Source organism: Pipra filicauda, unplaced genomic scaffold (assembly GCF_003945595.2).
Source record: "Pipra filicauda isolate LSUMZ 115617 unplaced genomic scaffold, ASM394559v2 scaffold52_size3558583_pilon, whole genome shotgun sequence".
Taxonomy (NCBI): domain Eukaryota; kingdom Metazoa; phylum Chordata; class Aves; order Passeriformes; family Pipridae; genus Pipra; species Pipra filicauda.
Genome location: NW_024104676.1, coordinates 3,096,273 through 3,123,882, shown reverse-complemented (window position 1 = coordinate 3,123,882; position 27,610 = coordinate 3,096,273). Strand labels below are relative to the sequence as shown.

The 27,610-nt window shown below is 40.7% G+C and overlaps 1 protein-coding gene and 1 pseudogene across 1 annotated transcript; both read right to left on the bottom strand.

Annotated features, from left to right (window-relative positions):
* Positions 1 to 926: 926 nt before the first annotated feature.
* On the bottom strand, positions 927 to 26,406 carry C7 (complement C7). The gene is made up of 18 exons (XM_027714593.2): positions 25,929 to 26,406; positions 25,577 to 25,632; positions 24,985 to 25,060; positions 23,865 to 24,006; positions 22,947 to 23,088; positions 22,008 to 22,146; positions 21,237 to 21,359; positions 19,929 to 20,172; positions 19,163 to 19,276; positions 15,345 to 15,511; positions 14,103 to 14,331; positions 13,394 to 13,565; positions 12,936 to 13,023; positions 11,538 to 11,670; positions 10,258 to 10,449; positions 7,840 to 7,936; positions 3,935 to 4,119; positions 927 to 2,029 (listed from the first exon to the last, which is right to left on the bottom strand). Exons 1-18 carry the CDS (start codon positions 25,932 to 25,934, stop codon positions 1,842 to 1,844), a joined length of 2,493 nt encoding a protein of 830 aa, XP_027570394.1. The 5' UTR covers positions 25,935 to 26,406; the 3' UTR covers positions 927 to 1,841.
* On the bottom strand, positions 17,186 to 18,336 carry LOC113984518 (annotated as a pseudogene).
* Positions 26,407 to 27,610: the final 1,204 nt, after the last annotated feature.

The window sequence follows — 27,610 nt, the reverse complement described above, 5'->3', positions numbered from 1 at the left end:
GACATGGAGAGCTGTTTCTGCTGATGTATTGAGATGATTATCATACAATCTTATTGTTTTTTGGAACAGGAATTCTCAGCATTTCTTGAGGCTCTCTGCTGGTTTTCTACATTTCCCTATGTTTGAAGACATGAATCATCAAGTCACTATTATTTCTGGGTTATCTCTCATGAAATTTCCAAGTGATTTTCTCTTTTCTTCAGCAGCTATAGAAGCTATTGCTACCCAGTGGGCTCAGGGTGCAATCACATGTTGTGCCAGTTGCCACAAGAAAAAGGTTAGAAATTGTGGACAAGTGACTGGGGAGTAATCAAGTGGCAGACAGCTGAATGCTCTACAAACATGGTACTCCTGAGCAAATAATAAAGAGCTAATAGCCAATTAAATTTATTTGGATTTTATTCTACTTGCTTTCATGTGTATACTATTCACAAAAAATTATTATTTGCTATTAAAAAAAAATATATTTTCCATACAGCATAAAGGTCAGGAGGTCCTTTCAGCTAGTGTGGTGGTAACCTTCCCCCAACATAGCTGCCCCCAAAAGAGATAGTCTCCCACGAAAAGCACGCTACTCCTGTTCTGTCTTACTCCTCATTGTAAGCATTATCCAAAGCAAAGCTTTTCCAGCTGAGGGTAGGGATTACACAAGGAAGCTACTGGTAAAAACATGACTACCAAGAAAGATGTTTCATCTTACTATCTCATTGATAGTAAGAAATAACATCCCTTGCTTTAAAAGCATGCATGTTTCTTGCTGGCAGTATTGCACTTGCCTGAACACCCGTTTGCTATCCAGGCTTTTGACCTTGTTTGCATTCCTGAACAGTCAGAAGGGATGGAACTGCCAGCACAGGTTCATGAATGAACTTGTAATATGTAAGCAAAGGTGTCAGTATCTGACTACACCAGAGAGCATGCTTAGCTGTGTAAGGAAAGAGCGTAAGAGACTTCTTTTATTCAGGAACAGTCTTTGAAGACTGTCCAAAGGTATCTTCAGGGGGATTGAATACAGAATGTCTCCATTGCTGTGAGGATAAGTTTTCCCTAACAGCTGTCTTTAACCAAGTTTTACTATGGTGGAAGGCCTCTTTGTGCAACGGTCTGTAAGGAAACTGGTCTTGGCACAAACAAAAATGTACGTGACAGATGCAACTGAGTTACCTGTGCTCCACGTAGCTCATGATAACAATGACAATGTAAAATGGCAATTTTTCATTAAGTGGTTCTGTGCACAAGAATCTGCGAGCATAGCTGTGTTCTCAATGCTTTAAGGTAGCTTTCCCATTAACGCGCACTGTTTGGACCTTTAAGCCCATCAGGCTCGACAACAGGTTCAGTGCTGTGCGCACTGTTTGCTCAACTGAATAACACACAGTAGGAATAAACTGCTTTATTAAAAGAGAAGAATCATACCTCCTGCTCTGTAAAGCTTAGTCTATATGTTTTGCTGATATAGATGCAAAGCATATGTGTGGCTTTAGTAAAAACAAATTTACCATGTCAGACATGGTAATCCATCACTATAATAGCTACTTTGGCACTTGCACTTCAGCAATATTTTTTAAAATCTGATGGAAATATGAAGTAAACCTGCCAGTGCTAAGGCTAGTGCCTAAGCAAGAGCTCTATTGTGAGCAGTAGTGGCAAGTACATGTCTGTCTAACGAAGAGCCTCAGGCCTTGATTCAGAGCTGACCAGATGCATAATCTCATCAGCTGCAGTGGATTTCACAGCAGAGCTTACATTTGGCAGAGCAAGGTTCAAAGTATGTCCTGCCCAAGAGCTGACACATTTTGAGATATCCCCTGGCAATAACCAAAATAAACTGTAACCGTATCTTATTTACTCTGCACGTCGCAGGGCCTTATGCTGACAAGGGTGACAGCCTGCCCCTGGCATCTGAGCTGCCCAACCTCGCACTCCGTCATGGTCCGACGGGCAGCAGAGCCGCTCACTTCAGCACAGACCTGTATGCCTCCGTCCTCGCACAGACCGTCTTCATCACAAACACAGTTGTTGGATTGCACTAAACAAAAAGCACAGAGGAAAAACATTCAGGATAGGATCCAAGTCACCAAAAAAAACCAAAACAAACCCAGACTAGAATATTTCCAGTAAAACTGTAGGTCTGACAGAAATTTTCTGGAGGGTGCTCAGCACAAGGAAGACATGGATCTGTTGGAGCAGGTTCAGAGGAAGAAACAAAAATGATCGGAGGGCTGGAACACCTCTCCTGTGGAGATAGGCTGACAGAGTTGGGGTTCTTCATCCTGGAGAAGAGAAGACTCCTGGGAGACCTTATAACACCTTCCAGTATCTGAAGGGGGTTTATAAGAAAGATAGGGACAGCCCTCTTAGTAGGACCTACAGTGGTAGGACAAGGGTTAATGGTTTTAATCTGAAAGAGGGCATATTCAGACTAGATATTAGGAAGAAATTTTTTCAGATGAGGGTAGTGAAACACTGTATCAGGTTGACCAGCGAGATAGTGGATGCCCTATTCCTGGAAACATTCAAGGCTAGGTTGAATGTGGCTCTGAACAACCTGGTCTAGTTGAAGATGTTGTGGCTGATTGCAAGGGGCTTGAACTAGGTGGCCTTTACAGGCCCCTTCCAACCCAAAGCTTTCTGTGTTTGTGTGATTGTTTCCCTAACCTAATTCCCTAATCCTTTCAGTAATATTAGCTTAGGTTCTGCAGAACAACTAGAAGTAGAAACAAGTGGGGCGCTGCTGGGGCTTCCTCTGCTCAGAGAGGCTGATCGTGTTTGTGGGAAAAGCTTGCTCAAGGTGCCTCAAAGATTTCTCTGATATTACTGCTTGAACTGGTTCATGTATTTACAACTCCAGTGCTCAGATAACACGTAAGATGAGAGATCTGTCCTTGGACACTAACAAACTGATCATGCAAACTCTTACGACTCGTATCTTTATTTTCATACAGGCAGTTTCACTAAGATTAAAGTATTTGCTGCTATAAATAAATGTATGTAGCTGTATCAGTGACAATCACATAAGAAGATTTTACTTGAGATTTATTTTTCATAACAGTGGCTTTGTTTTGGTGTTGTATGCTTACTTTTTTTTTGCCAGTTTTTGTCTCTGCTGAAGCTTCAGCCAGTTTTATCTTTGGGTTTTTGCTATTATTTTTGTCTGTTCAAAAATAATAACTGTTAGACAAAACAGATGAACTCATATCAAGTAATCCTTTTTATTTTCAAATTATAACAATAACTGTGCCTCTAGCTTGGGCACTTCTAAAACCCTAATTTATTTCTTCATCTTACCTATTCCTGGCAACCCTCCATTAAATGCAACATAGTGTAGGACACTCAGGGAAAATATATCAGGGAATTTGAAAACTTCCACTGCAGACAGGTTACAAAACACAGGAACTATTTCCTCTGAGGGAAGAGAAACTGTGTGAGAAACTGGGGATAGACAATGAAGTACAAACAACAGTAACTGGCTTTCCTAGCTAGTATGCAATAAGACATTTAAATCCTTGCCACAAGATACTGCTGGGGAGACTGCTTGGCAAATTTCTGGAAAGGTTTACCTATTCCTGTGGGCAGTAAGGACTCCCAGAGGTAGAAATAGTGAAAAAGAGAAGGGCAAGGGTTTTACCCAAAACTTCCAGTGGACCAAAATGTTGACTCACTTAACAGGGACTAGGAATAAGCTTTGCCTGCATATAGTGTACTTTGCTACAATATCCTGTGGGGTTTTCTTTTCCATGGTTGGAGATTCCTGCTGTGTTTGGACACCAAACACTGGGTTGATGGTTTGAATCAGCTTAGCAGTGCATGGTGCTTCTGGGAGGAACTGGAGACGCCATACCAGGACAGACCAACTGCTAATGTGTGACTGGGGGTAAAGACTTCATTTTGGTCATATGAAAAATTTTGCTTAGAATTGTGACGAATCTCTTACCATTGCATTTTTCCCATGAACGACATGATCCACAAGGTATTTCAGTTGCCTGGGACATTTTGCAGTTTTCTGCATTATTGAGAGAATATTTTCTGCCTGTGCACTCCAAGGTATGCATCTTGCAAACAGTTAAATGTGTGTTTCTCTTGGTTCTTTGATCTGTAGCACAGGTGTCCAGGGAAGGACTGAAAACAAAAGAAAGGATTGCACTATTTAAATGTGCTTTGTCTTGGCACATCTTAAAAAGAGCCGAGAGAATGGAAAATATTCAGAGTCCAGTTCCAGTTTCTCTGTTCATTGAAGTACATCCTAAGAGGGCAGCAAGGAACTAAAGACATAGACACGCGAAAAATCCAGACTTCTTCCTTTTCCATATGGCACCTTAGCAAAGTCAAGATCTGTCCTGTGTGAAGGACAGGGATATTACTCTCTATTTGCCATTGACCTCTGTAGCAGTGAGAGACTTTAGATAAAAATACTTCAGACTTCAATTATTCTCTAATTTATGACATATACAGGAACATAAGTACATACACAGAAAACATTTTCATACATATAATGATATATATGAACATGCACAAATATTAAAATATTTTACAAGTATTTCTTAATTTTAATACATTAGGATATGCTTATAGATCTTTACTCTGCTGTCCTTTAAAAATCACAGCTTTTACTAAATAAAATCTTATGATTCACCATCAGAGACCAAAGATATTTCTGGAAATACACATCCATCTCCACAAAAAATTTATGAAAAATATTTATCCAGGAAACTTGCCGGTGTATTTCTTGAAATGTGGATAGTAACTTAACACCCACAAAAAATGTGTAGAAGTGGCAACAACAATTCTTGGACAACCTTGAACTGTATTTTGGGGACAGTTCCAGGAAGTTGTCATCATTTGTGATTCATGCTCTAATTGTAGGAGCGAAGGAAAAAAACCCTCCTATTACTTCAGTGTTTTAATCCTCAAACCCCTATTTTCTCCACTTGTTCTCAATGCAATCAGTGGCATGTGTGGAGTGAGCAAAAGAACAACCGTCTGGCACAGGGAATGCTGTACTTTCCTGGATGCACTTTACAGCCATGGGTAAGGTGCAGCACAGGCTACCAGAGAGCAGAGATGCTCCTGGGAGATGAAGAGCTTCGAATTCAGCCCTGAAGTTAGTGGAGCACTGCTTTAAGTGAGTTTCCTTTGCAGACAGAGTTCTAAGAAAAACTCCGTCTTTAAATGTAGTCTTAAATTTGGGAGAACAAAATGTGTTCCAGGAAAAGCAACTAATCTGTATTTAAGTTGTTTGTTATATTTAAAATTGTTCAGACACCTTCTTTCCTTGCCCATGTGATAAATCTCAGTATCTGAGTCTTAAGGTCAAAATTTTGTACACAAGGCAACCTAATTTATCTGAAAATATTAAGACCAGACCTATGCACTAATCTGCCTGCTTTGCACCACTTTAGCAACACCCAAAAAAAGAAAGGGACATGATTTAACCAGCTGCTGAAGTATGAATCCAGGAATTCACGGACTGTGTTGCCAAACTCACACTACAGTACAATGCTTCAAACTGTCTTGAGAGTTCTTTAAATATTTGCTATAGCTGGGTCATCCAGGAGAAAGCCAGTGGGCATCAACATGTTCAGATGCATAAGAAAAAGAATGGAGAATCTGCACTCAGAAGAGATATTAATAATTTGCACTCATTGCTGAGAAAGGATATTTCCCAGGGCTGGGAGCACCACAGCAGTCCAATAAAAATTATTACAGACAAGGAATAATCCTTGTAGAGTGAATGTGAGAAATGTAATATTTTTACCTGAAGAAGAAGGTTAGGATAATAAAAACATTTTACTAATATTTTATATTGTGAGAAATTAAATAATATCTGCAAGTCCACAAATACCTTCTTCCTCTCACCTACAATGAGAGGTAGGAAACTTTTGGTGAAGTGAAAAATTCATCATGCAGCGAATGATATTAACTTCCTAAAATTACATTCAAGACCCTAAGTTGTAATATACCACAATCTAAGAACTCTCAGGAGAGACATAGACACTATGCAAATAAATTTGGAGGAAAAAAGAGGGGATAGTACTTAAAAATTGTCAAATCTCATGTTTCACTGTGGAGATAGCTCTTAGCTCCTGGAGACTGAGGTTCCATCTGTATTAACACATCAGCTGTTCTCCGACCCCTTCCTTGTGCTAGAGACAGTTCACACAGAGTAGCTGGTGTCCATACTCTCTCTGCTCCCAGAAGATGGGGACTGCATCAGACCAGAATGGTCTCTGACCCTAGTAACTCCTATGCTGTGCCTGGGAATTATCCAGGAATTGGCTCTTGCCAGAGGTCTACCAGGAGCTGCTTTAGTGATTTAGCAGCTTTGGTGCCAGAGATTGTTCCCTTGCTCTAACTGATGAGAATTGATCTAACCTAAGGCACCATACCATAGGGACAAATTACCCCTCACCAGCCTGTTCTGGGGGTTTTGTGCTGTCCTGGGCAGTCTCTTGGAAACTGAAAGGATGGAGAAAGCCATGGTGTTCCTAAGTTCCCACACAAACTCTTCTTGTTCCCAGCTCTCTTCAGAGAAGAGGCTGGTGCTGAAAGTCACTGCCACAGCAAAGCAAGTTACTTCTGCTTTCTGAAGAAGGACCAAGATCTGCTTATATGCCTTACTCCTACAGCCTTAACAGGCTGGAAGATTAGTCTGCTTTGACAGCTGATGATTTATCTTTCTGTCATTAGATGTGTTATTTCAAGACAGTGAAAAGATGGCATCAGGTAACAGGAATGACTGTTATCTATCTTCTTGCTATTCTGAACATAATTAAAAAAAATAGAAAGGCAAGTAGTAGATTAATTATAAATGAAGCTTAAACAAATAACTAAATGTAATTCATTTAACTTCCAAGGTTACTATGAATCTGCCCATGGCCTTCCCTAGCATTGTGACTCCCCTCATATTCTAAGTAACCTTAACACATCCATAAACCAGAGAAGGAGTTGTTGCCTTGTTTAAGTAAGTATTGAGAGAAAAAGACCATAACCAGATTATATAAAATATTTAAGTGTTATGGATAGGAATAGTTACTTGAGATGACATCAAAGTTTCTTCCTCCTACTACACATGGATAAGACAAATTGGGTTTGTTATCCTGGCGTTTCCAAACTGCTCAGCTCCTGCTGTCACATAAACCTGGCCAGATTTCATCTAGAGCTCACACTCTGTGTGATGACTTTATAGGAGACATCATCCAGTCTATGCAAACCAGACCAGATGTTGGAGTGCTGAGCTCTTTGGCACATCTGACCATCAACGCCAGGTGATGTAATTTCCTTACATTATTTCTTCTGCATTGCTTATTGCAGAATATAGCCTCAGATCAAACAGGAAACAATAAACCCTGATCTGAAAACCATGAGGTCAGGAAAGTGATGTGATTGGACTACGAAAACTGCTCTGTAAATGTGAGATGAAATTAGATTACTGTGCCTTTCATAACTCCACAGTCTCTCAGCAGTGAAAAGAAATCTATTTTATTTCACTAGCTTATAGGTTTGATATTTATGTCCCAAGGGCCTCTGTTTTAAGGTTTGCTCCATCTTCTAAATCCTGAAAACATAATTTTATCTTTTTCCATCTATTTCACAGATAAAGCGAAATTCTCTCTTCACCTTTTGTCATCCAACCAAATTCCATCACTACTAAAGCCCACTGACAGTTCTGACAAGGCAGGTAAGTGATGAATAGGACATTGATTGAGCTGTAAAGCATATTACAATGCCTCCTTCTCATATGAGTAAAGCTTTCTCCTCTGTTATGGACTTAAGACTTAAGAACTGTAATGGCTCTTGAATAAAGTGAGAATGTAATTGCCTAATTGAGCCTGAACTTACCCACACTCATAGGGCATTTTGCACACACATTGTGACTGATATATCTTCTCCCATGGCTGACATTTAGGCTCTGTCACTTCTGGTTTCACACTGGGCACTGAAGTAGAAGAACACAAACAGTGATATTAGGGGTCAGAAAAACAAGGGTTGTTAAAGGTCTACTCTGAAATTATCAGTAGAGTTTAGCAGGCACTGAATTATACAATCATGACATAAAGTCACATTCTGCATGTTCATTAAAAGTATCTACTGCATGGAAGGAATCAACACTATTGAAAAGATACAATACACTTTGCAAAGTTACTGTGCAATAATTTATCTATGGGTCACAAGTCAGATGGAAAGAGACAGGTACTGTGTTCAATCTTAAGCATTCATCTAATTTCTGCTGCAGCTATTTGTTTCTTCTAAATTTAGCACTGCTGAATCGTAGATGGGAATGGCTTTGTCATTAGGTTTCAGAGTTACTGACTTCACTGCTGTCACTAGAAAAGCTAAGGCTCCAAAGTCCCCTGTAGAAACCTGAACCCAAATATTCTTATACACTGATAGTAATGAAAACTACAAGTTCCATCATTAGCCCTCAATCTGTACTAACTTTAAAAATAAAAGCAATAGTAATTCTTGGGGAATTTTCATCATTGCAGAAGTTCCATTCTTTAAGCACACAGTTGTATTCCAAACTTTGCTAAACATTTCTCTGGAGGTTTCTCTAGCAAGTAACAGCAAATCTTGCTAAATCCATTTGGACGCAAGTTCTGAGGAGGTTTCATCCTGATTTGTATTTTAGATTATGTGTCTGTTAACATGAAACTTTAGTACTCCAGAATGTTGTTGCCTTTCTCAAAAAAAAAAAAAAATCTCCAGCAGGCCTAACCCTGTCTTCCTGCAGAGGGGTAAATTTACACCAAAAATCACTGCATTTTCTTCATCCCTTGATGAAGGGGTTGCTGGTTGCATAGTTGATGGTTGCTGACACTCTTGCTGACTAAATACTCCCATCCAAACATATCTATGCCACTATGTCTGTGTATACATATCTTCTTAATTTTTACCCTTCTTATCTCATATTCCTTGGGTTTTTAACTCCAATTCCTTGGATTTCTAATCCAACTGTTGTCCTTTTTTAACAAACTTTTGTATTAATACAATGCTGCCATACAGTAAGGCACAAGCTGTTTCTAAAGGTAGAAGCATTTGAAACTTTCTAATTGTTTCTGGAATTTTAGAATGTGATGCAACAAGACAACAACAAAATAAAACAAAAACAAACAAACCCCAAACAAAACAAAAAACCGAACAAAACCAAAACCACCAAAATTCCCAAACCAACCAACCAACTAAAAAAACTAAGTTAAAATCACTGAAGCTAAGCCTAAGTAACTGGCAAGAGCAATTCAGCATTTGCTGCTCTGGCACTTTAGCAGCAGTGATTTGTTTACGTACGGCTATGTAATTCCTTCTGAAATCCCTGTGCTTCCTGTGAGTTTGGTTATGGCACAGTAGCAGATGACTTACACCAGGAATTTCACAGGACTGTTGTTTTTTGAGGTCTAAGCCTGACTGTCACCTTCGTCTTCCTGTAGGTGAGGAAACCTCAGGTAGCAGTTGGTTGATAAGGACAGGACAGACAAGAAACATAGGACAAGACTACTCTTCTGCAGCAGTGACTGTTGTCCCCAGGAGAATACAGGAACATCTGGGACCTCAGGTGAAGTTGTTACTGGCTTGAAGCAGCAAGCTGCTTGGGTGCCCCTGTGTGACTGATCAGCACTACAGCAGTGCTCAAGACAAATTCTTGTCCGTCTTCCACAGCTGGAAAAGACAACAGCTGCTGAGTGCTGTAGCCCAATTCCCCTTCTGCTAGTGTCTGTCCATATCAACCCAGAGCTTACAGCACTCACCATGAACTTAAAGCAGCATTTTCCCATTGCTTCCAGTTCTTGGACATTTACTTCATATCAGCTGTGTGACTGTCAGATGAGCAAAAGGAGTCACCCAGCCCTCTCCTTCTCTGCCATGAGAGGCTATGGTGTACGGAACAGTTTCCACATAGAAAAACTCTGTCTCTACGGTGCAGTTCATATAGTGGTGGTTTTATACAACATGGGCAGAAAGTGAAGTATACTTGGATGTCAGAACAGACAGCATACATCCCAGGCAATCTCTTAAAATGTTGTTAGTGACAATATGTGATAGCAATAGGGGAGTGTGAAGCAAAAAGCCATAAGGAAATCTCACATAAATTGCCTTAAGGCATCTTGTTTGAACAGACCACAGAAAACACGTTTTCTGTGCTTCCTCCTGGTGGCTTATCACTGGATCAGCAATAGCTCGGTCTATACTTTAACTACATAAGGCACAGTTGGTCCAGGAAAGAAACTCCTCCATTGTACTTGCAGGACTGCAACGGCTTACCTGGTGTCTTGCACTGGACAGTCTTCACGTCAGGAGACCACTTGAGACTGGGCTCACACAAAATGGACTGTGCCCCTTCTAAGTGCATGCTGTGTGGGCAGGACAGAGTTATTCTCTCACCAATCTCATACACAGCTTTCCATGGCTCTCCTTGCAAACCCCCCTCCAGGTTGGGCAGGAGACAAGCAGTTTCTAAGGATTGAAGCATTTGAGATAGCCACAGTGAATCAGTGGATCGCATAAAGCAACCACATATTTTATCGTCTTCTAAATTCCTTAACAAATTGAATGGTGAGATTGCCTATTTTCCTGTAGAAACATATCAGTCATGTTAGTGCAGGATATTAACTCATCACACCTGCCAAATAAGCAATACTAAGGACATAGTGGCAGCATCTGCTGCTGCTGCCTGCAGGTGCAGTCTAGCTTTATGAAGGCTTCTCTGTCCTTAGGACCCATGGTTCTGTTGAGAGTTCACAATAGGGAGTAACGTCCTGTAGAGAGTGGTCATACATACAGGATGCTGGGGAGGCCATGTATTGATACACAAAAAGATAACCTTTAAACAGCGTGGACTAGCATATATGGACAGTCGGTTCTGCTTGGAAGGAGAAAAGGATGCTGTTGAAACATCATGGCTAGGCTTCGCGAATGAAGATTTGGGAAGGCTCTATCCACATTTGCTACAGGCCCGCTGGTGGCTTATGAGGCCAATACGTGACAGACATATCTGATTGCAAAAGGCACAGCAGAAAGATTCCTTAGATGGTGTATTCTGCAATACACGGTTCTTTCTGCGTTGCCTTTTTTCCTCGAGGGTGATCCTGCGTGTGTTCTCAAAGGAGACAGCAGCGTTATAGATGGTGTGTCTCCAGGCCTCCCAATTTGAGGCCAGAGTAGACCAGTTATGATGATCAATATGGCCTAGGCTGAGATGTTGTTTCAACACAGTGCTGAAAATTCCCATGGTTCTTGCATATGGCTATAGGACTTGCATATAGCAACGAAGTGTTTCCACAGGAAGGAATTCCTGGACTGGAATTTAGTCTCCGTCACTTCCAGCCTTTCTTAAAACCAGACTTTATGGGTGTGTTTCTCATTCAGTATTACAATATCTAGATTCACAATAAAAGTCGGTTTAGACCTGATTGTGACTGGGGAACTGGGAAATGAGGGTGTGTGTTTTCCCCCTGCTGTTGCTGGAAAGCAGGTGTTCTGAGATGTTTCACTAGAATTCAGAAATGGAATTGTATTTCAAAACAAGAATCATTTAGACATACCTTGGCAATATCTGTCTCCAACTTGCCATTGTAAATTATCACCACACTTAGCAACAGGATCACCAACAAGAGAATATCCATGTCTGCAAGCATAAACAATGCTTTTCCCAACAGGGTATGAGTTTTCAGCATTCTGAAAGAAAATAAACAGGTGAAATTTTAGATATACAGTATTAGAATTAGCAGCAGCACTGAACTCTCTTTGATTTTGGGATGCAGTGGCTGAGGACAGTGAGAAGTATTAATGCTTCTCTACAATGCACTGATGAGAGCATCTGGAATATTGGGGGCAATCCTGGTTATCAATAGTCAGTAAATGTGATCAAAAGGGATATGGAACAGTACTCTTCTGATGATGCATAAACTGACTGCAAATACGGCTATTATCAAGCATTAGCAGGGTAAGATAAGATCTTGGACAACCTTGGGCTGGAGGAAGATCAGTAGGGTGATAATGGCTTTGCTAATTCTTAGGATGGCATGTTATCAGCTTTCAAAAGTTTAATATGGTGGACTGGAAGACACAGGTTTTCTCTCATTTTATATCCCACTGTCTTCCAAGGAGACATCTTATGAAAAATTGAGACTACTCTATGAGTTGCACCTTTAGTTTGTGAACCAAAAACATCAATGTAGGAGACAACTATTGAAAAAAAAAAAAAAAAAAAAAAAAAAAAAAATCCTGGCAAAAGAGGGAGAGCAAAATTTTGGATCTTGCCTCAGTTAGCAGTTGTGTAGAGGCAACCAACTGATTTTTCTAAAACTAATCCTTTTATCTATTTATTGAGCAAGGAGAATTTTGACGGCCTGATAACATGGAGAAGGCATAATCCATTCCTCCAAGGGAGGAATTTGGTCTCCTTCTTTAAATAGGCCCAAGTTACAGCTAGCCAAGTACCTTACCAGACCGCAGTTTCACCAAGGAACAAGAAAGTGGAATGGTGAGTTACAGAGTGAAGATTCCTAAAATTTGTTTATAATTTTGTTATATTTTGTTTGTTGGATGATTATGGGCAGTTTACTTTCTGTGTGTTTTTTTCTCTAGTTTTCTCTAATTTCCTGAGCTTTTATATGTAATCCATATGGCTCAGAAAACTTTTAATAAATACATAGGTTAAAGGACTTTTCTCTGTAGGTATTATCATGCAGAAAAGCAAAGATTTTGTTCTGGTTTTGGGGGTGTGCTTTTTTGGATTTATTTAATTTTTAGCGTGAAGTTTGGGATATTGTCATGTAAACTTCAGCCAGTGAAAAATGCTGCACAAGCTGCTATACAGTAGATCTGATACTAAGCTTACCAAGAAAAATACAAATTTGCAAATGAATGTCTGTATTAACTATAGTAAAGACATTGCAGGTAGGGATAGGAAAGATAACAGAGCGATAGAAATAACTTACTTGAACAAATCCATTTTCCAAAGGAGGAGGAGGTGAACAGAATTTTGTAGGAGTTATGGATAAATCAAAACAGTGTGGTTCAATCAAGCTATGAAGCAAACAAAAGTACAATTTAGTTTAAATTTAGTCTTTTTTCCTTTCAAAATGCTACACTTCTCAGTGAAGCCTGTTTTCAAGGCTATTATGCTCACATTTTCATCACAATTATATTTAAATCAGGCACTGCCAGGCTATCCAAGAGAGTGGTAAATAGTATGCTGTCAAGTTTACTGGCTTTTACCCAATTTTCTAGTCTTACCTTGTATTGGATTCACAGCTTTTGAATTTCATTTTCTCTCAACTGAAATACTAAAGCTCAGCAAGTGATCTTCTCCCTGAATTCAATAGCTTATGCACCCTTCTGAAATAAATTTTTAAATCTTTCTGAAGTTGTGCTCCAAATGTTTTTGATTGCTTACCGAAGATGCTGCAACTCTTCATCTTCACATGGTCTGCTTTCACTCTGCTCTCCTGTGCAGGTCTTCCCACCCCCATGTGGGGAGGGGTTGTTGCAGGTTCGACTCCTCAATTTCCTTCCCCCTGAGCAAGGACTCCAAGAAGACCAGCAGCTCCAGCGTCCATCAACAACACCTATTAAACATTTGGGAATATTTCACATTAAACCACTCTATTTAAACCACTCTCTCTTTAAAGCACTCTCTGTGAGTGATTTAAAGGCACAGGCTTTTCAAAGCTAGTGATAGTCCCAACTGTGTCCTTACAGAGAATTCCAGGTTGCAATGATCTAATCTTCCATCTTTCCCCAACTTGCCTTGTACATCAGTATAATTCCACAAAGGCTGTATATTATCACTTTCTGAGAGAAATTTTTGAAGTTATTGATACTGGTTAACTCAGGATATGTACTTAATTATAGATGGTAACATTGAGTAGTTACTATTGTCCACTGTATTTAACATTAATAATAAAACCAGCTCTTTGGTAAGTACTGTTTAAACATGTTAAACAAAGACTCAGGTTTGACATGGCCCTCCCCATGCTGTATGTCTGCAATGGTACCTGACCCAAGCAGGCACTGCATGGGTGTGCAGTGGGACAGACAGACTCTGGAAGCAGGAGGGCACAGTTTGTTTCTTCTAAACTCTCACAAATTCAAAGAGTGCTGACCTGGCTGATCTTGCATGAGAGTTCCCAGCTCACAAGCTGCTCCAAAAGTGTAAGGCTTGCAGTAACACACACATTGTGTTCCTTCCACAGCTGGTTCACCACCATTCTGGCAAGGCTGACATTTGCAGGGATGATTTTCAGCCATATATTCTTCAATTGCTTGTTTTAGGTAATGCTTTTTGACTGAGGAGCAGGGCACTTCCTTTACCAGCTCATATAATGGTGTTAGCTACACAGAGTAGAGAAACATGTAAATTAAGCAGTTATGATTGGGATATAAGGCTTTAAAAGCATGCAAAATAATTTGTGACATATGCTCCTGCACATGGGAATTAGCACATTAGATGTTTTAATTTGCTGACTAGCTAAAATCTTATGTTAGTATTTAATATTAGCCTTTTTCTGAAAAGTTAGCTCTGCTTAACACCATCTTTTAAAGCTGTTGGTAGATCAGTCATGTTTAAACATATTTGAACTATGAGGATATGGTTGAGACAAAAGTGTAACACAGACCACCAGCAACCTGGATTCTCACTCAGCTGTTCCTAGCATAAAAAAACTGGACACTTGAACAATCCACTATGGTGGATTTCACAGAACAGTGATCAAAGGTAACAATAATTGAAAATATTTTTTAATTTCGATTGCCTATTTTATATTATATACTTATATACCTATATTATATACTTTTACATTTAGCTGAAAACTTCCTGACAGAAATACTTTGGGTTTATACCATTCTTCAGTATATGAGCAGTTCCCAAAAGGGACGTAGATAAGGTTGTAGTGCGTATGGCCACACCAAGCTCTGAACTGTCTGTCTCTCAAAATCTCTAGTTATTCTAAAATTCTGGATGCAGAGTTAAGGCGGAGGGATAAAAGAGATACACAGGAGTTTGTAAGTGAAGTGGAAACCACACAGATATGTTAATATGCATTTCAGGAAAGAGGCTATTTCAAGTCTGGGCTTTCTCCAATGCTAGGGCGACCCTCTATTCCTAATCAGAAGTCCACTTAAGTCACTGAAGGCTGGTAAGATTATAGGTATTGACCTGCCTGTGGACTTAGATTTGTAATGTAGCTGATCATATTAACTTCATGGCATTTTCTTCCTGAGAACTTTTCTTTTTTACAAAGTGATCTGAAAACAAAATGAGTGTAGACCACAGCCTGATTAATCACCAGCTGTAGCTTAATAATTTCTCCCATCTGCTCACCTCTGGTTCAGGAAAGTAGCCTTACCTTTTTTTTAATTACTCTAGGATAATCTGTCACTGATGCAGCCCACAAACTGTAGCTTCGAGTGTTCCCAGCAGGATTATTCAGCTCTAGATAACTAAGGCCAGCAACAGCACCTGGGCTTCCTCCTTCTATGTAAGGGTCTCCTTTAATCTTATTACCACTGCTTCCTGTAGATTCAGGATAGGAAATACAGAAAATATTGGCATTGCTATATTTACAAATGAAAATAGAAACATTACACACAAAACCTATGCCAGCAAGTAGTGAAAGGACTCGCTAGTGCGGTTCAACCACCTGTGCCTGGATCAAGAGCTCTGTAGTGGGTTTCTGTGGCTGGGTTTTGGTAGCAGAGGGGCTACAGAGGTGGCTTCTGTTAGAAGCTGCTAGAAGCTTCCCCTGTTCCGTGGAGCCAATGCCAGCCAGCTCCAGGATGAGCTTCCTGCCGCTGGTCAAGGCTGAGCCAATTAGAAGTAATAGTAACACCTCTGTGATAACATATTTAAGAACAAAAAGATTGTTGTGCAGGAGAAACTCCAGCCAGGGAAGAGCAGAGTGACAACATGGGAACAACAATGCAGACACCAAGGTCAGTGCAGAAGGAGGGACAGGAGGTGCTCCAGGCACCAGAGCTGAGGCCCTGCAGCCCGTGGTGCAGACCATGGTGGAGTAGCTGTGCCCCTGCAGCCCATGGGGGACCATCGGGGTGCAGAGACCCACCTGCAGCCCATGGAGGAGCCCATGCTGGAGCAAGTGGATGCATGAAGGCGGTTGTAACCCCATGGGAGGCCCCAGATGGAGCAGGGTCCTGACAGGGACCCTGTGGAGAGGGACCCTGTGGACAGGGACCCTGTGGAGAGGGACCCTGTGGAGAGGGAAGCCCACACTGGAGCAGGTTTTTCCCGGGTAGGATTTGTGGCCCCTGTGGGGGACCCACGTCAGTACAGCTCATTTGTGAAGGACTGCACCCCATGGAGGAGTGACCCAGGGAACAGCAGTTTGGGAAGAACTGCTGCCTGAGGGATGGACTTACGCTGGAGAGGCCCATCAAGGACTGTCTCCCGTGGGAGGGACCCCACGGGAGCAAGGGAAGGACTCCTCTCCCTGAGCAGCGGCAGAAACAACAACTGACTGTAACACCCATTCCCCATCCCCCTGCACCGCTGGGGGGGAGGAGGGAGAAGATGGAAGGAAGGAGGGGTGGGGGGAAGGTGTTTTTAAGACTGTTTGATTCCTAACTCTTTGGTTCTTATCCTGTTAGTAATAAATTTAAGTACTATCCCCACTTTGAGTCTGTTTTGCCTGTGAAGGTAATCAGTCACTGACCTCTCCTGCTCTTATCTCTACTCATGAACCCTTAGCTGTTTTTTTCTCTCTCCTCTGTCCAGTTGCAGAGGGAGAATGAAAGAGTGGCTTTAGTGGGTATGTGGTGCCTGTCCGGGGTTATCCCACTACAGTCTTTTTGGTGGCCTGTATGGGGAATCATGAGGATTTTGAGATAAGGATAATAACTGGGAGAGGTAACAGGCAAAACAAGTACTGAACAATGCTAAAGAATGAAATGATCGTGGGGAATTTTTTGCTGTAATTGTGGTAAAGGTACAAGGGGTGGATTTTGTGTAAATTGTCCACTTAAGTTTGGTGTTATAGTGATGTTATTTTGATTTCTGGTTGGGGGAATTTTTGTTATATTCTGTTTTGGTAGGTTGTTACTTTTGTTTATGTAAGGGTAGGCTGTGTGATGAATGTGAAATTTAAGACTCTTAAATATGTGATTCATAGAGGTGAGGGGTGGAATGTCCCAGTTGGTCCATCCTGTTCGTCCCCACCATCCTCCTTGTCGGTCACATTGGTGTACTGGGCCAGGAGAGCAGCCTTCCTCTGTTTCTTCTCCTGGGAGGAGACCTCCTTGGCACGATCATGGAGATGGGCTCAATGACCCCCTTTAGGGTGAGGATTTTGTAGAACTGAAAGACCTCACAGGCTGACATGTCCAGGCGGTGCTTCTGCATCACCTCCAGTCCTTTCTGTGGGGCCGGGGAGCAGAGTTCCATGAGGTAACTCAGATAGGACTTGTTGGAGCTGATCTCGTAATAGCAGATGTTGCCATCGCCCTTCCCAGCCAGGTACAGCATGTGGTAGCATGTCAGTGTCGTAGAACGGGAAGAGGAGCTCCGAGAGCCCATCGATCTACTCCTCGATCAGGGGCATGAACAGGTCTTCCTGATTCCACAGGGCAATCTGCCATGTTTTCCAGTGCGACATGCCCATGGTGAGTAGCCTCTTAGTGCTGCCCAGGAACACCACCTTGTTGACACAGTGGTTCTTGCAGCCGGCCTCCTGCAGGACCCGCCCAGAGTGTGGCTCCACCACACGCAGCTTCTTGTCCTTGCAGGGGGTGGCCAGGAGGCTGCTGTCTGTGTTGAAGGACATGCACAGGATCACGTCCTTTTGGCAGTCAATCATCTTCACTGGCTTCCCAATGTCCAGGTTCCAGATCAGGACCTTGTAGTCGTAGCCGGCACTGAAGAGGATGTTGTTGGTGGTCGGGTGCCACTCGACCAGCCCCATGCACCGGCTGTGCCCATAGAGCTCCAGGATGGCCTCCATCATGTTCCTCATCAGCCCACCCTCAGGAATCTCCCAGATCTGCACCGTGGCGTCCTCAGAGTAGGATGTGATGATGTTCTCAATGAAGGGGTTCCACTTGATGTCTAGCACAGTGCCCCAGTGCCCACAGACCTCGGGGTAGTTTGGTTCAATCTGGCCTGTCTGACAAGGAAGGAGCCGCCACCGGCGCTCTTGGTGACGATGGCAAGGAAGAGGGCGTTGACAGCACAGAAGTGGTTGTCATGCACGTTCTTGGTGATGGGAATGCCATCGAAGCAGTGCTCAACTGCCTTCTGGCCAGTCCATAATCTCTTCCAGGATTCCTGGGAAATTGGGTTTTCCCATTCGGGCTTGCTGTGTGATCAGAGCTACTCACTGGCTCCATGTAGCACTGTTGCATGATGTGTTGAGGGGATGTTCCCTTTGAGCATCCAGTGCAGCACGGGCAAACGAGGTGCCAAGAGGAGACATGCTTCTGTTCCAACAACTTCTGACGTGGCTCGAACCCCCTCATAGGCTGCTAATATCTCCTTTTCAGTTGGCGTGTAGTGGGCTTCTAATCCTCGATAACCCCAGCTCCAAAACCCTAATGGTTGACCTCAGGTTTCTCCTGGTATTCTGTGCCAGAGCCTCCAGGTTAGGCTATGCTCTCCAGCTGCCGTTTGGAGGACATTTTGCACAGCTGGTCCTGTTCAAACAGGCCCCAGAGCTACTGCATGGGCTATCTCCTGTTTGATGTGCTCAAAGGCCTGCTGTTGCTCAAGGTCCCACTTAAAATGGGTCTTCTTCTGCGTCACTCGATAGAGGGGGCTCACAAGCTGACTGTAACCTGGAATGTGCACCCTCCAGAAACCCACAAGGCCTCTGCAACCGGGCACAGGAGAGAGTGAGAGAACAGCTTTAGTGGGTACCTGGTCTCTGGCCAGGGTCAACCCACTACAAGCTGATAATATATAAGAAGTATCTGTTTTTGCAAGTGTCCTGGCAGCCCTGACTTAGGGTGTCCAGAAAAGTGCTGTTTACGGGAAAGCATTAGCAATAATTGATGAGCATTGGAGAGCCTTTTAAATCAGGCACTTGGTGTCTGGGTTCAGCATGGTAGGACAGAATTCAACAAAGTTATCAACACCTGCTCCTCATTTCGATAGTTATTTAAGATGAGATGAAGGTTGGACATATGACAACTGTATGAGTCATCATTGAATATTTACCTGAAGAACTCTGCAGTAATTCATCCAGTTTGGTGCATTTCACTTTCTTCTTTTTCACAAAGAATGCATTCCATCCTGATGTGGTACACTCGTATAAGTTTGTTATGCTGACACCTGCAGATAATCCATCCATTAACAGTACTGTACACAGAAAGTGTGTTGGATTCATTTCTGAGTTTCCTGTTGGCTAGAGAGGTCATGAAGTACTATGCCTAAATTAGAAGGCAACTAACAAGTATGTGTGTGCTGTGGGAAGATCCACATGTTGGAGCCTATGGATGGAGGCTGAGAGATGAGAGATGCATCTGGAAAAGGTTTAGTTTCATTTATTTTCTCAGCAGTCCCTAATCCTGCAGCACTGCTCCACACTGATTACCACCATAGGTGTCACTTTAGTATTTTCTCTGTTTGTAATTTACTGTGTTTTACACAGTTTTACCCAACCTTCATCTCCAAATGACTTTAAAACTTTAACATTGTTTGAAATTTATATTGGCACTAGAATTGAAGCTTAGCCTGATGAGGTCCTCAACTGACTATCAAATATTTGCTATCCAGAGTGCTGCAGGTCAAACACATGGATCTAGGACTAAGTGTTGTGGTTTGAGCCCTGTTTTTAGTTTTCTTTCTTTTGCTCATGAAGAGAATGTGGTGACTTGTAGAAGTCTTTTACTTGATTTTAGATATTAGCTGGGAAAACATGCAAATAAATTTTTATTCTTGATTATTGACTTTGTTTCCTGCAATGAATACACTAGTACTCTACCTTCTGCTTTCATTTTGTCAGTATCCACGTAAAAAATAACTTTGTAGTGTCCTCCTAGAGATCCAGAGTGTAAGAAATGAGTCCCAAAATGTTCAATAAGTCTTCGATAGATGCTGTAGTCATAGACAACGGGAAGGTTGAACAATTCCTTCCAGAAAGACTCCGCAAGAGTGAGGAAGTCAGGACGGTTGTTAATGAACTGAGCAACTTCCACACTGTTCTCAACAACCATCAGCTGCTTACTCTGGGGGAAGGAAAAGGCATCAGTCATGCTCCATGTCACTATCAGAGTGGCTCCCAGTAGCAAGGTGGCATGCATATTCCATTGGCTACTAATCAACAGCCTTACATAGCTGTCTCATCAACCCAATCAACCTAAAAAGAACACCTTGAAGTCAAGAAATATCATTGGACTTTTATTTATACTTGCTGCAACATCTTTCTTTTCCTCCTGTGTACTTGAAAACTAGCATAAGCATAAGAAAGGAAAATATCACTCTGCAAAGCTAACAGTGGCTTCCAGAACCAGAAGCCTGGTAGTAGGAGGTTAACAAGCTTTTTCTGAAAGCAAATCAGAGGCAGTAGAGAGATGTCCTTTGCACTCTGTTTTGTCTAGATAAGTCTAGGGTCTCCAGCCATTTTGAGGATGCTTCTGAGTTATAAAATCCTATATGCCTATACAATATTATTCATTTCAAACTCTCATAGTTGCTTTTGAACTTTGTTAGGCTGAGTCTCAAAATCTGTCATCGCTAGTGTCTGCTTGGGGGCCACAAAATACACGTACTTGTTACTTGATTTTTTTTGCTATAACATATATAGGTTATACTTCATCATTGAGAGTTACTTCCAAATTATTTATCTCCTTTTAAAATAAGATGAAGGCATAAGCACTGTGACCTCCTGGCTGTTAAAGACATAAGATATCTCTCTCAATGGAGTTCTACAAATGGCACATGCATTATAAAGTAAATAAACATTAATCACAGAGTTATTGCAAATTTTTTGCTCCAATATACTGACCAAAAAAAAAAAAAGGCAATAAATCCCTAGTAAAAACGGAAAAGATGAATCAAATACCTAAAGAAGCCAAAAGAAGTCAAAGTTTTTCTCCCCCAAATAGTGAGGAAAACAGCTAGTAAATAAATAAATGACTAACAAATAGGTTTTATGGGATATTTAATGTCATGCACTTTTTACCAAAAATGTCTGAATAAAATAAATATTTGTATCTCACTATAAAAACACATAAAAAATGATGAAAATGTTTATGCAAAATACTAGGCCACAGTGACAACTTATACATACCTTTCGCAGACTTTCATTCTGTGAGTAACTGTGTCTATTTGAGTTTTCATACCTCTCTGTGTGTTTCATATAAGACCAGGTGCTGTTGAAAAACTCATAACTGAAATCATTCTGAACTTTGACCTAGAAGGTGAAAGATAGAAGTCTGTATGAAGAGGTTCATACAGGATTTTAAAATGATAACATAAAGAGTAGAGCAAGTCCTTACTGATGAAAAAAAAACTGATGTGTTTTCCAGGCTGAATCCATTTCAGATTTCATAAAAAGTACTGAATACTATTGGAAAAGCATTCATCCATATATATGGATGTTAATATGTGGATATTAAGTATTTATATTATGAAATAAAGTACACTAAGGATTGTTTGGCATGCTTTTGATAAATGTGAGACAAATTGAATCTCTGAGACAGTGACTTCAACCAAAGCATATCTCAAAGATTCACACAAAGCACCCCAAAGCCTTGCATTTCACCCCCAAAGCACTTCTTAGGGTGATTCAAACCATTACTTATACTAGGGAGATGGCTTTACATTCAGTCTAACTGTGAGAGATTTAGAAATTATATTCAGGGTTAATTTTTTTTTCCTTTTATTTTAACAAGACATACACCAATTTGCATTTCAAATAATAAGTGACTGCAGAGAGGGAACAGGTGTTGTTGAGCTGTGTTTAGGAAACATACCTGCCAAAGGCCCCTGTAAGCTTTGCATCATTCTCCCAGTTTTAATCATGACTGTAAATACAAAGCTGTGCTTAACGGAAACATACCTGGAAAGTATAAGCAAGAACACTTTCACTCAGCCTGTAGTATTCTCTCCCATCGCCACTAAAGACCTTTCTGCATTGCCCTCCAAAGCTTTTTGTGTGAATGACTCTTCCCTTGGTCTCACCAGTAATAGCATCAAAGCTAAAAGAAGAAAAAATATGAAAGGTCATTAAGACAGGGAGCCAAAAATTACAGAGCCATTATAACTGAATGATGGATCTGCAAAGTAAGATCTTTGACCCAAGAAAAGGGGTTATCACCTGATAGACTTCTATACATGCAGAACTGCAGTATGGATAGCATGTTACAATACTGAAAGTGAAATGTTGGATTTGTCAAGACAAATGAACATATTTCATTATGTCTTAACATTAACACGTTCGTGTCTTTCTCGACTGATTTTAAATTCTATTGTTCAAGCAATTACTGCAACACGAAAACAGCAGGGCACCCATGCCAAAATGTGGGTGGTTTTATTATATATGAAGTATATTGCATAACAAGGGATATAACAACACGAAAGATACTTAAGATAATTATTTTGCTAAGTTGCAGATGGGATGTATAAACAGAAATCCATATGGATCTACAGTACTAAATGCAACAGCAATGAATAAAAAGAATGAGCATTGCTGACTCATTTTTTCCATGATGTAAATCAGGGGTTATTAGTTGAAATTTAATTTTATATCTTAAAAGCTGTTTTTCAATAACAGGAATGAAAGACTAAAAGCTTTATTCTGTGCTTCAGATCAAAGGACCCGTACATGCTGGCTACACTGAGCCACTGGCATGATGGAGGCAGTTCTACCGAACACTTTTGCATATGGGATGTTTTACTATAAGCCCAGGAAGTCTATCTGTACATCTAGAGCTTGTAAACACATCAAAATGTAAATGTATGTGGCACCAGTAATATTGAGCCTGGTACGGAACATTACCCTGCTCCTGTGAGTTCTGAATTTGGAGGTGTTTTGTCAATATCACATACAGTTTTCTTCTCTTCACATCGATCTTCATCTGCACCATCTTCCTCACAGTCCTGATCGCCATTGCACACAAGGGATCTGCTAATGCACTGACCTAAATCAGAACAAACACGCACAGGCAAAGGAGTTTTTGTTAATTTAAAAACAGATCACCTAAAATCAAAGCAGAACTCCTTTTTATCTATTACATTAATTAGCATATTCACTCCCACAGTGAACAGTCTGTGCCCACAACAGCTTGTTGAATACAGCACACTTGAGGGAACCACAACCATTTGAGGCTTATGACATATCAATAAAACAGTTGACTTCTAGATTTATTTCCGAAGCTTTCACCCTTTGACCATCACTTATGATTAACTGTGATTATCTCTCTGGTAGCACCAAAACACGTTTATCATGGTCCTCTGTAATAAATGTCTACCTATTGAGATAATATGCTCTTCTGTGAAGGTAATGGAGGCTGCTTGGATACAATGATTGTTCTACGGAGCATTAGTTTCCAGGTGATTTCCAAGATACTTGGATATAGCACAGAACAGCTTCAAACGATCACATCTAAGGTTGCACTCCTTAACTACCTTCTCATAATGAAAAAGACTGTTCTCTGGGGCAAATAAGTAAGGCAGAATGAATTAAAGAGGGTACCAGGGCTACAGCATATTATCTGCAATGCTCTGCAATGCTCCAGATGAAATGAAATCCATGCATAGTTAAGGCTGGGAAAAAAGGAAACATCTGCCTAAATCAAATTCATCTGTATATCAAGAGTTCTGCAAAGACATTGCCCATTTACTAAAGTTCAAAGATAACAAGGTTTTCTTCTTAACTTCATGACTAGAAAATGGTGAAAAAAATCTTGGATGGTACCTGAGAAACACCTAAACCGATCACCACAGCCATCCTCTGTTGGACACCCCCTTGTGGGGGTGCATGGTCTTGTTTCAAAGGCATCCCCAGAGCAGGGGTTTCCCCCATACTGGCCATAAACTGCTACTGTCCGTCTCCGAACCTGAATGCAAATCAAGAGGTTTTAGAAAATCCAACTGTAAAGCAGGAATAGTGTGCTACTCTCAAGACAATGCTACCGCACTGCTGCTGTAAGGAAATGAGATATTCACTATTTTTTCGGAGAACAATCACACCTGCTATTAACATAATATGGTGTGGTGGTTTGAAACTCCCAAGAATCTAATTGAACCCTCAAATTAATAGAAAGACAACTCCTTTATCTATAAGGTCTTTAGACTGATGCATAAGCTTGGCTTGGTTTGTTCAAAAATGTAATACGTAACTGAAGACAAGAGAAAGCTGCCAAGAAATTTCTGGCTTTTTTTACATTCTTAATAGGACCAATCATGCCTGATATGAATTTGTTATTAAAGTTTCTCAGAGTAAAAAATATCTTTAAAAAGATGGTAAAATATAATATAAAGAGGGCTACTTTTTGTTTCTAAAAAAAGTACTGTCTCATGGCACATTTTCAGTTTTGACTAATCTGTTCTTAATTGATGCAACATCAAAATAGATGAAAAGGAAAATCAAAAGCAAGTGTCTTGCACATCAGTAGTTTCAATGTAAAAATCATCAACTTAGTTTCATCAAGGGTAACACTTCACAACTAAGTTTTCTTCCCTTGAGATGTGACACCACTAATGAAAAATCAGTGAAATTGGTACAAACCAGCATCAGTGGAGGAATGTCTGTGTTTACCAAACAGTTCAGTTGAGCTTTTTGAAGCCATCACCAAAATAAAAAGAGCACAAATTATTTTACAACATGAACATCCTAGCTTTGAAAGGGAACATACTGGGAAGAGACTAAGAACTTATCTTCTGAGTTCTCTGCTCTTTAGCCTTCTCATTTTGCTGGGGCTTTTGTGTGACACCTGATTTAGGGTTTTAAAGATACAGTGGCTCCTTAGTTACCGAGAAAAAAATCACATATGCTTATGAGGTCATGACTAGAGAAAAGATGTGTCCATTTATACCTGTTTTTGAGTACAGCCATTGCACTCAGACCAAGGGCCAAAAGAATTCCAGCGGCAATGGACTGGAGGGGAAGGGCTGCTCCAGAAGGCAGGTTTTTTGAATTAAAAGGAAAAAAAAAGGAGAGAGGAAAATCATCAGTGATTTCCATCCATAAACATGAGTGCAAAACTTTCCTACACAGTAAATCAGACCTTCAATAACAATTAGGATTATGATCAGGCTTTCTATAAAATCACTTGGATTTGCTTTTCATAGATAAGAATGAAATCAGTCTCAGCTTAGGTTTTCTGGTCACTCAAAAGAAGAAACTAGACACATTCGCCCAGTCTAAAGATCAGCAACGACTCTGTGCAACTATAAAACAAGTTTCAAAGACCAGCTTCACACTGTAAATCAGGGATAGGGCAGTCCCCATCAGGGAGCTGACAGGGGCTGTGTGTGCCACTGATGGCTGTGGCAGTACTGACACCAAACAGTGCGTATTCGTCCCAGGAAATACATCTGAAGACCCTTTTAAGGCCTGCCTTATGTGATGCACCTTAAGAATACATGCTTAGCCTTCAGCATATAGTTTGTTAAGTAAATATTCACCTGGCAAAAATGGGAAAGAAGCCTGAAACTTCCAGCAACAGAAAAATCCCCAGCACCTGAAAAAAAGAGAAGTAAAAGCAAACTACTTTGCTTTTCTGCTTTTTCCTCCCTGTTTCAGCTCATACAGCTGTTCAAGGTTTCTGCAATTTTTACACTAATCATCTAAGAAATAAGAGAAGTTCACACTTATTTTCTCAGCTGTGTTGTGCAAGCTTTTGTTTTTAATTTTCTTATTTCTTGCAGTGTTGTCCAATTACCTTTTCAGCTAACTATTTCCCCACTCAAAATCATATGTCGTTATACTTGACATATTCAACTTTATCAGTACTAATAAAGTAAGCAACTGTCTTACCTTCATGTTAGATGAAATACTCAGATATACAGCAATTACCAGGGAATATGCACTTCCAGCATTCTCAATTCAGCAGCCAAAGGAGTCAGTCAGTCTGTCTGCTGCTGTTCATGTCTTCTCCACTCTGCCTTGCTGTTCTGCTTTTCTTTCCCTAAAAGGGTTGAATACTGCCAAGGAATTTTAACCTTAACCCATCAGTCCTCCCCAGGGATGAAGTCTGCTTTGGGAACTGCTCAGTGTTTTTAAGATATATAAATCAAGTGTTGGATGTATTGACTGGGGCTGGCAGAAAATTGTGAGGAGCACTTACTGGAAGAACCATCACTTTTCCTTATCTTCTCTCTCACAGTTTCTTTCCTCTGAACAAGATTTTTCAGAGATCCCAGGTCACACACACTACATCACAGCTGAGTTCACAGCTTCAGTAGGAAGAGCTGCTGTTGATAAAGCCGATGTTGCTAATCACAAATCTTCATTCTCCACTGAAGTCTTGCTGATTTTTCTGTATCAGGTTTCACACTGAAAATCAGCTTACGGATCTGAATGCAAGTTTTGGTCAATTATGGCCTGGTTCCGCCTGCTTTTTGCGGGCATACTCATACAGAAGAAGAGTACTTCATTTTCTCTTTCCTCACCCTGCCATGCCTTCTTATTTTTAGTTTTGATTTGTTTCACTTTCCAGAGCTGACCCATTGCAGTAACAGCAACAAAATGCCACTGCTAGAGAAATCTACACTAATTTATTCTAGTGTAGCCCAGATAACACCCTCATAGAAAAGTAGCACTTCTATGTGAAAACTCTTCATATATTAGGTCTCAGATACCACACCAATTTTGAACTGCTTGCACAGTCCTCAGAAGACTAAATGCTTCATGTTGCAGCATCACTACATGGTCTGCTTTTAAGCCCTTCACTCTGTTGGCATGGTCTGCTTTTTTTTAAGGAGATACTCCATTCATGTGAGGGATGCCTATGTCCACTCCTCAGAGCCAATTTAGATAAGCCAGAGTCTTTGGGACTTTTCAGGTTTAGTAACTATGAAACTCTTAGATAATGTAGTTCATATGTTGTCATCACTTCCGTACATATTTTACTGCTTTTTATCGAAAACATCATGCTCCTATTTAGTTTATGACCAATTTGTGCAATTTGTGCAACACTGACAGTGGTCATTTGCCTACAGAGGAAATTATTAAAACCAAGTTAAGACCTTTAATAGCTGGCCCAGAATACAGAAACTCCAAAGAATATTTTATCTCTCCAGACATATGACTCGATCTTGCAGTCAGCTGTTGTAATAGCTTAGATAGCAAATTCACTTTCTGTAAGTACATCATTAGCTATAATAACCCTCAAGATAAAGATTTACTGTAATTTGGTCCCAAACAGAACATGCAAATAAACATAAGTAGAGCTAGCAAAGAACGTGTGTGTGGTGGCAGGGGTCTGGTCTTAATTAACAGGTAGTCAAATCATTAATAGTAAAGGGTGTCATATTTAAATGAACTTTTATTGATGGAATGTCTTCCTGCAAAAAGTATTTCAGCAAGACAAAAATGCTGCTTTGGCAGATGCTGTATAATAGTTCTTTTAGCACACATTTTCAGGTACTTCAACCTAACAATTTTATCATTTATTCGGAAAAAGGATCCTGCTTTTTTATTGATCCTGGCTTCAGCAG

Coding starts and splice junctions, on each gene's coding strand:
- C7 (XM_027714593.2), bottom strand. Junction 21,360..22,007: donor TTCTTGCTTATACTTTCCAG/GTATGTTTCCGT, acceptor TTCACCTTCTAG/GTCAAAGTTCAGAATGATTT. Junction 14,332..15,344: donor CTAGAGTAATTAAAAAAAAG/GTAAGGCTACTT, acceptor TACTCTGTGTAG/CTAACACCATTATATGAGCT.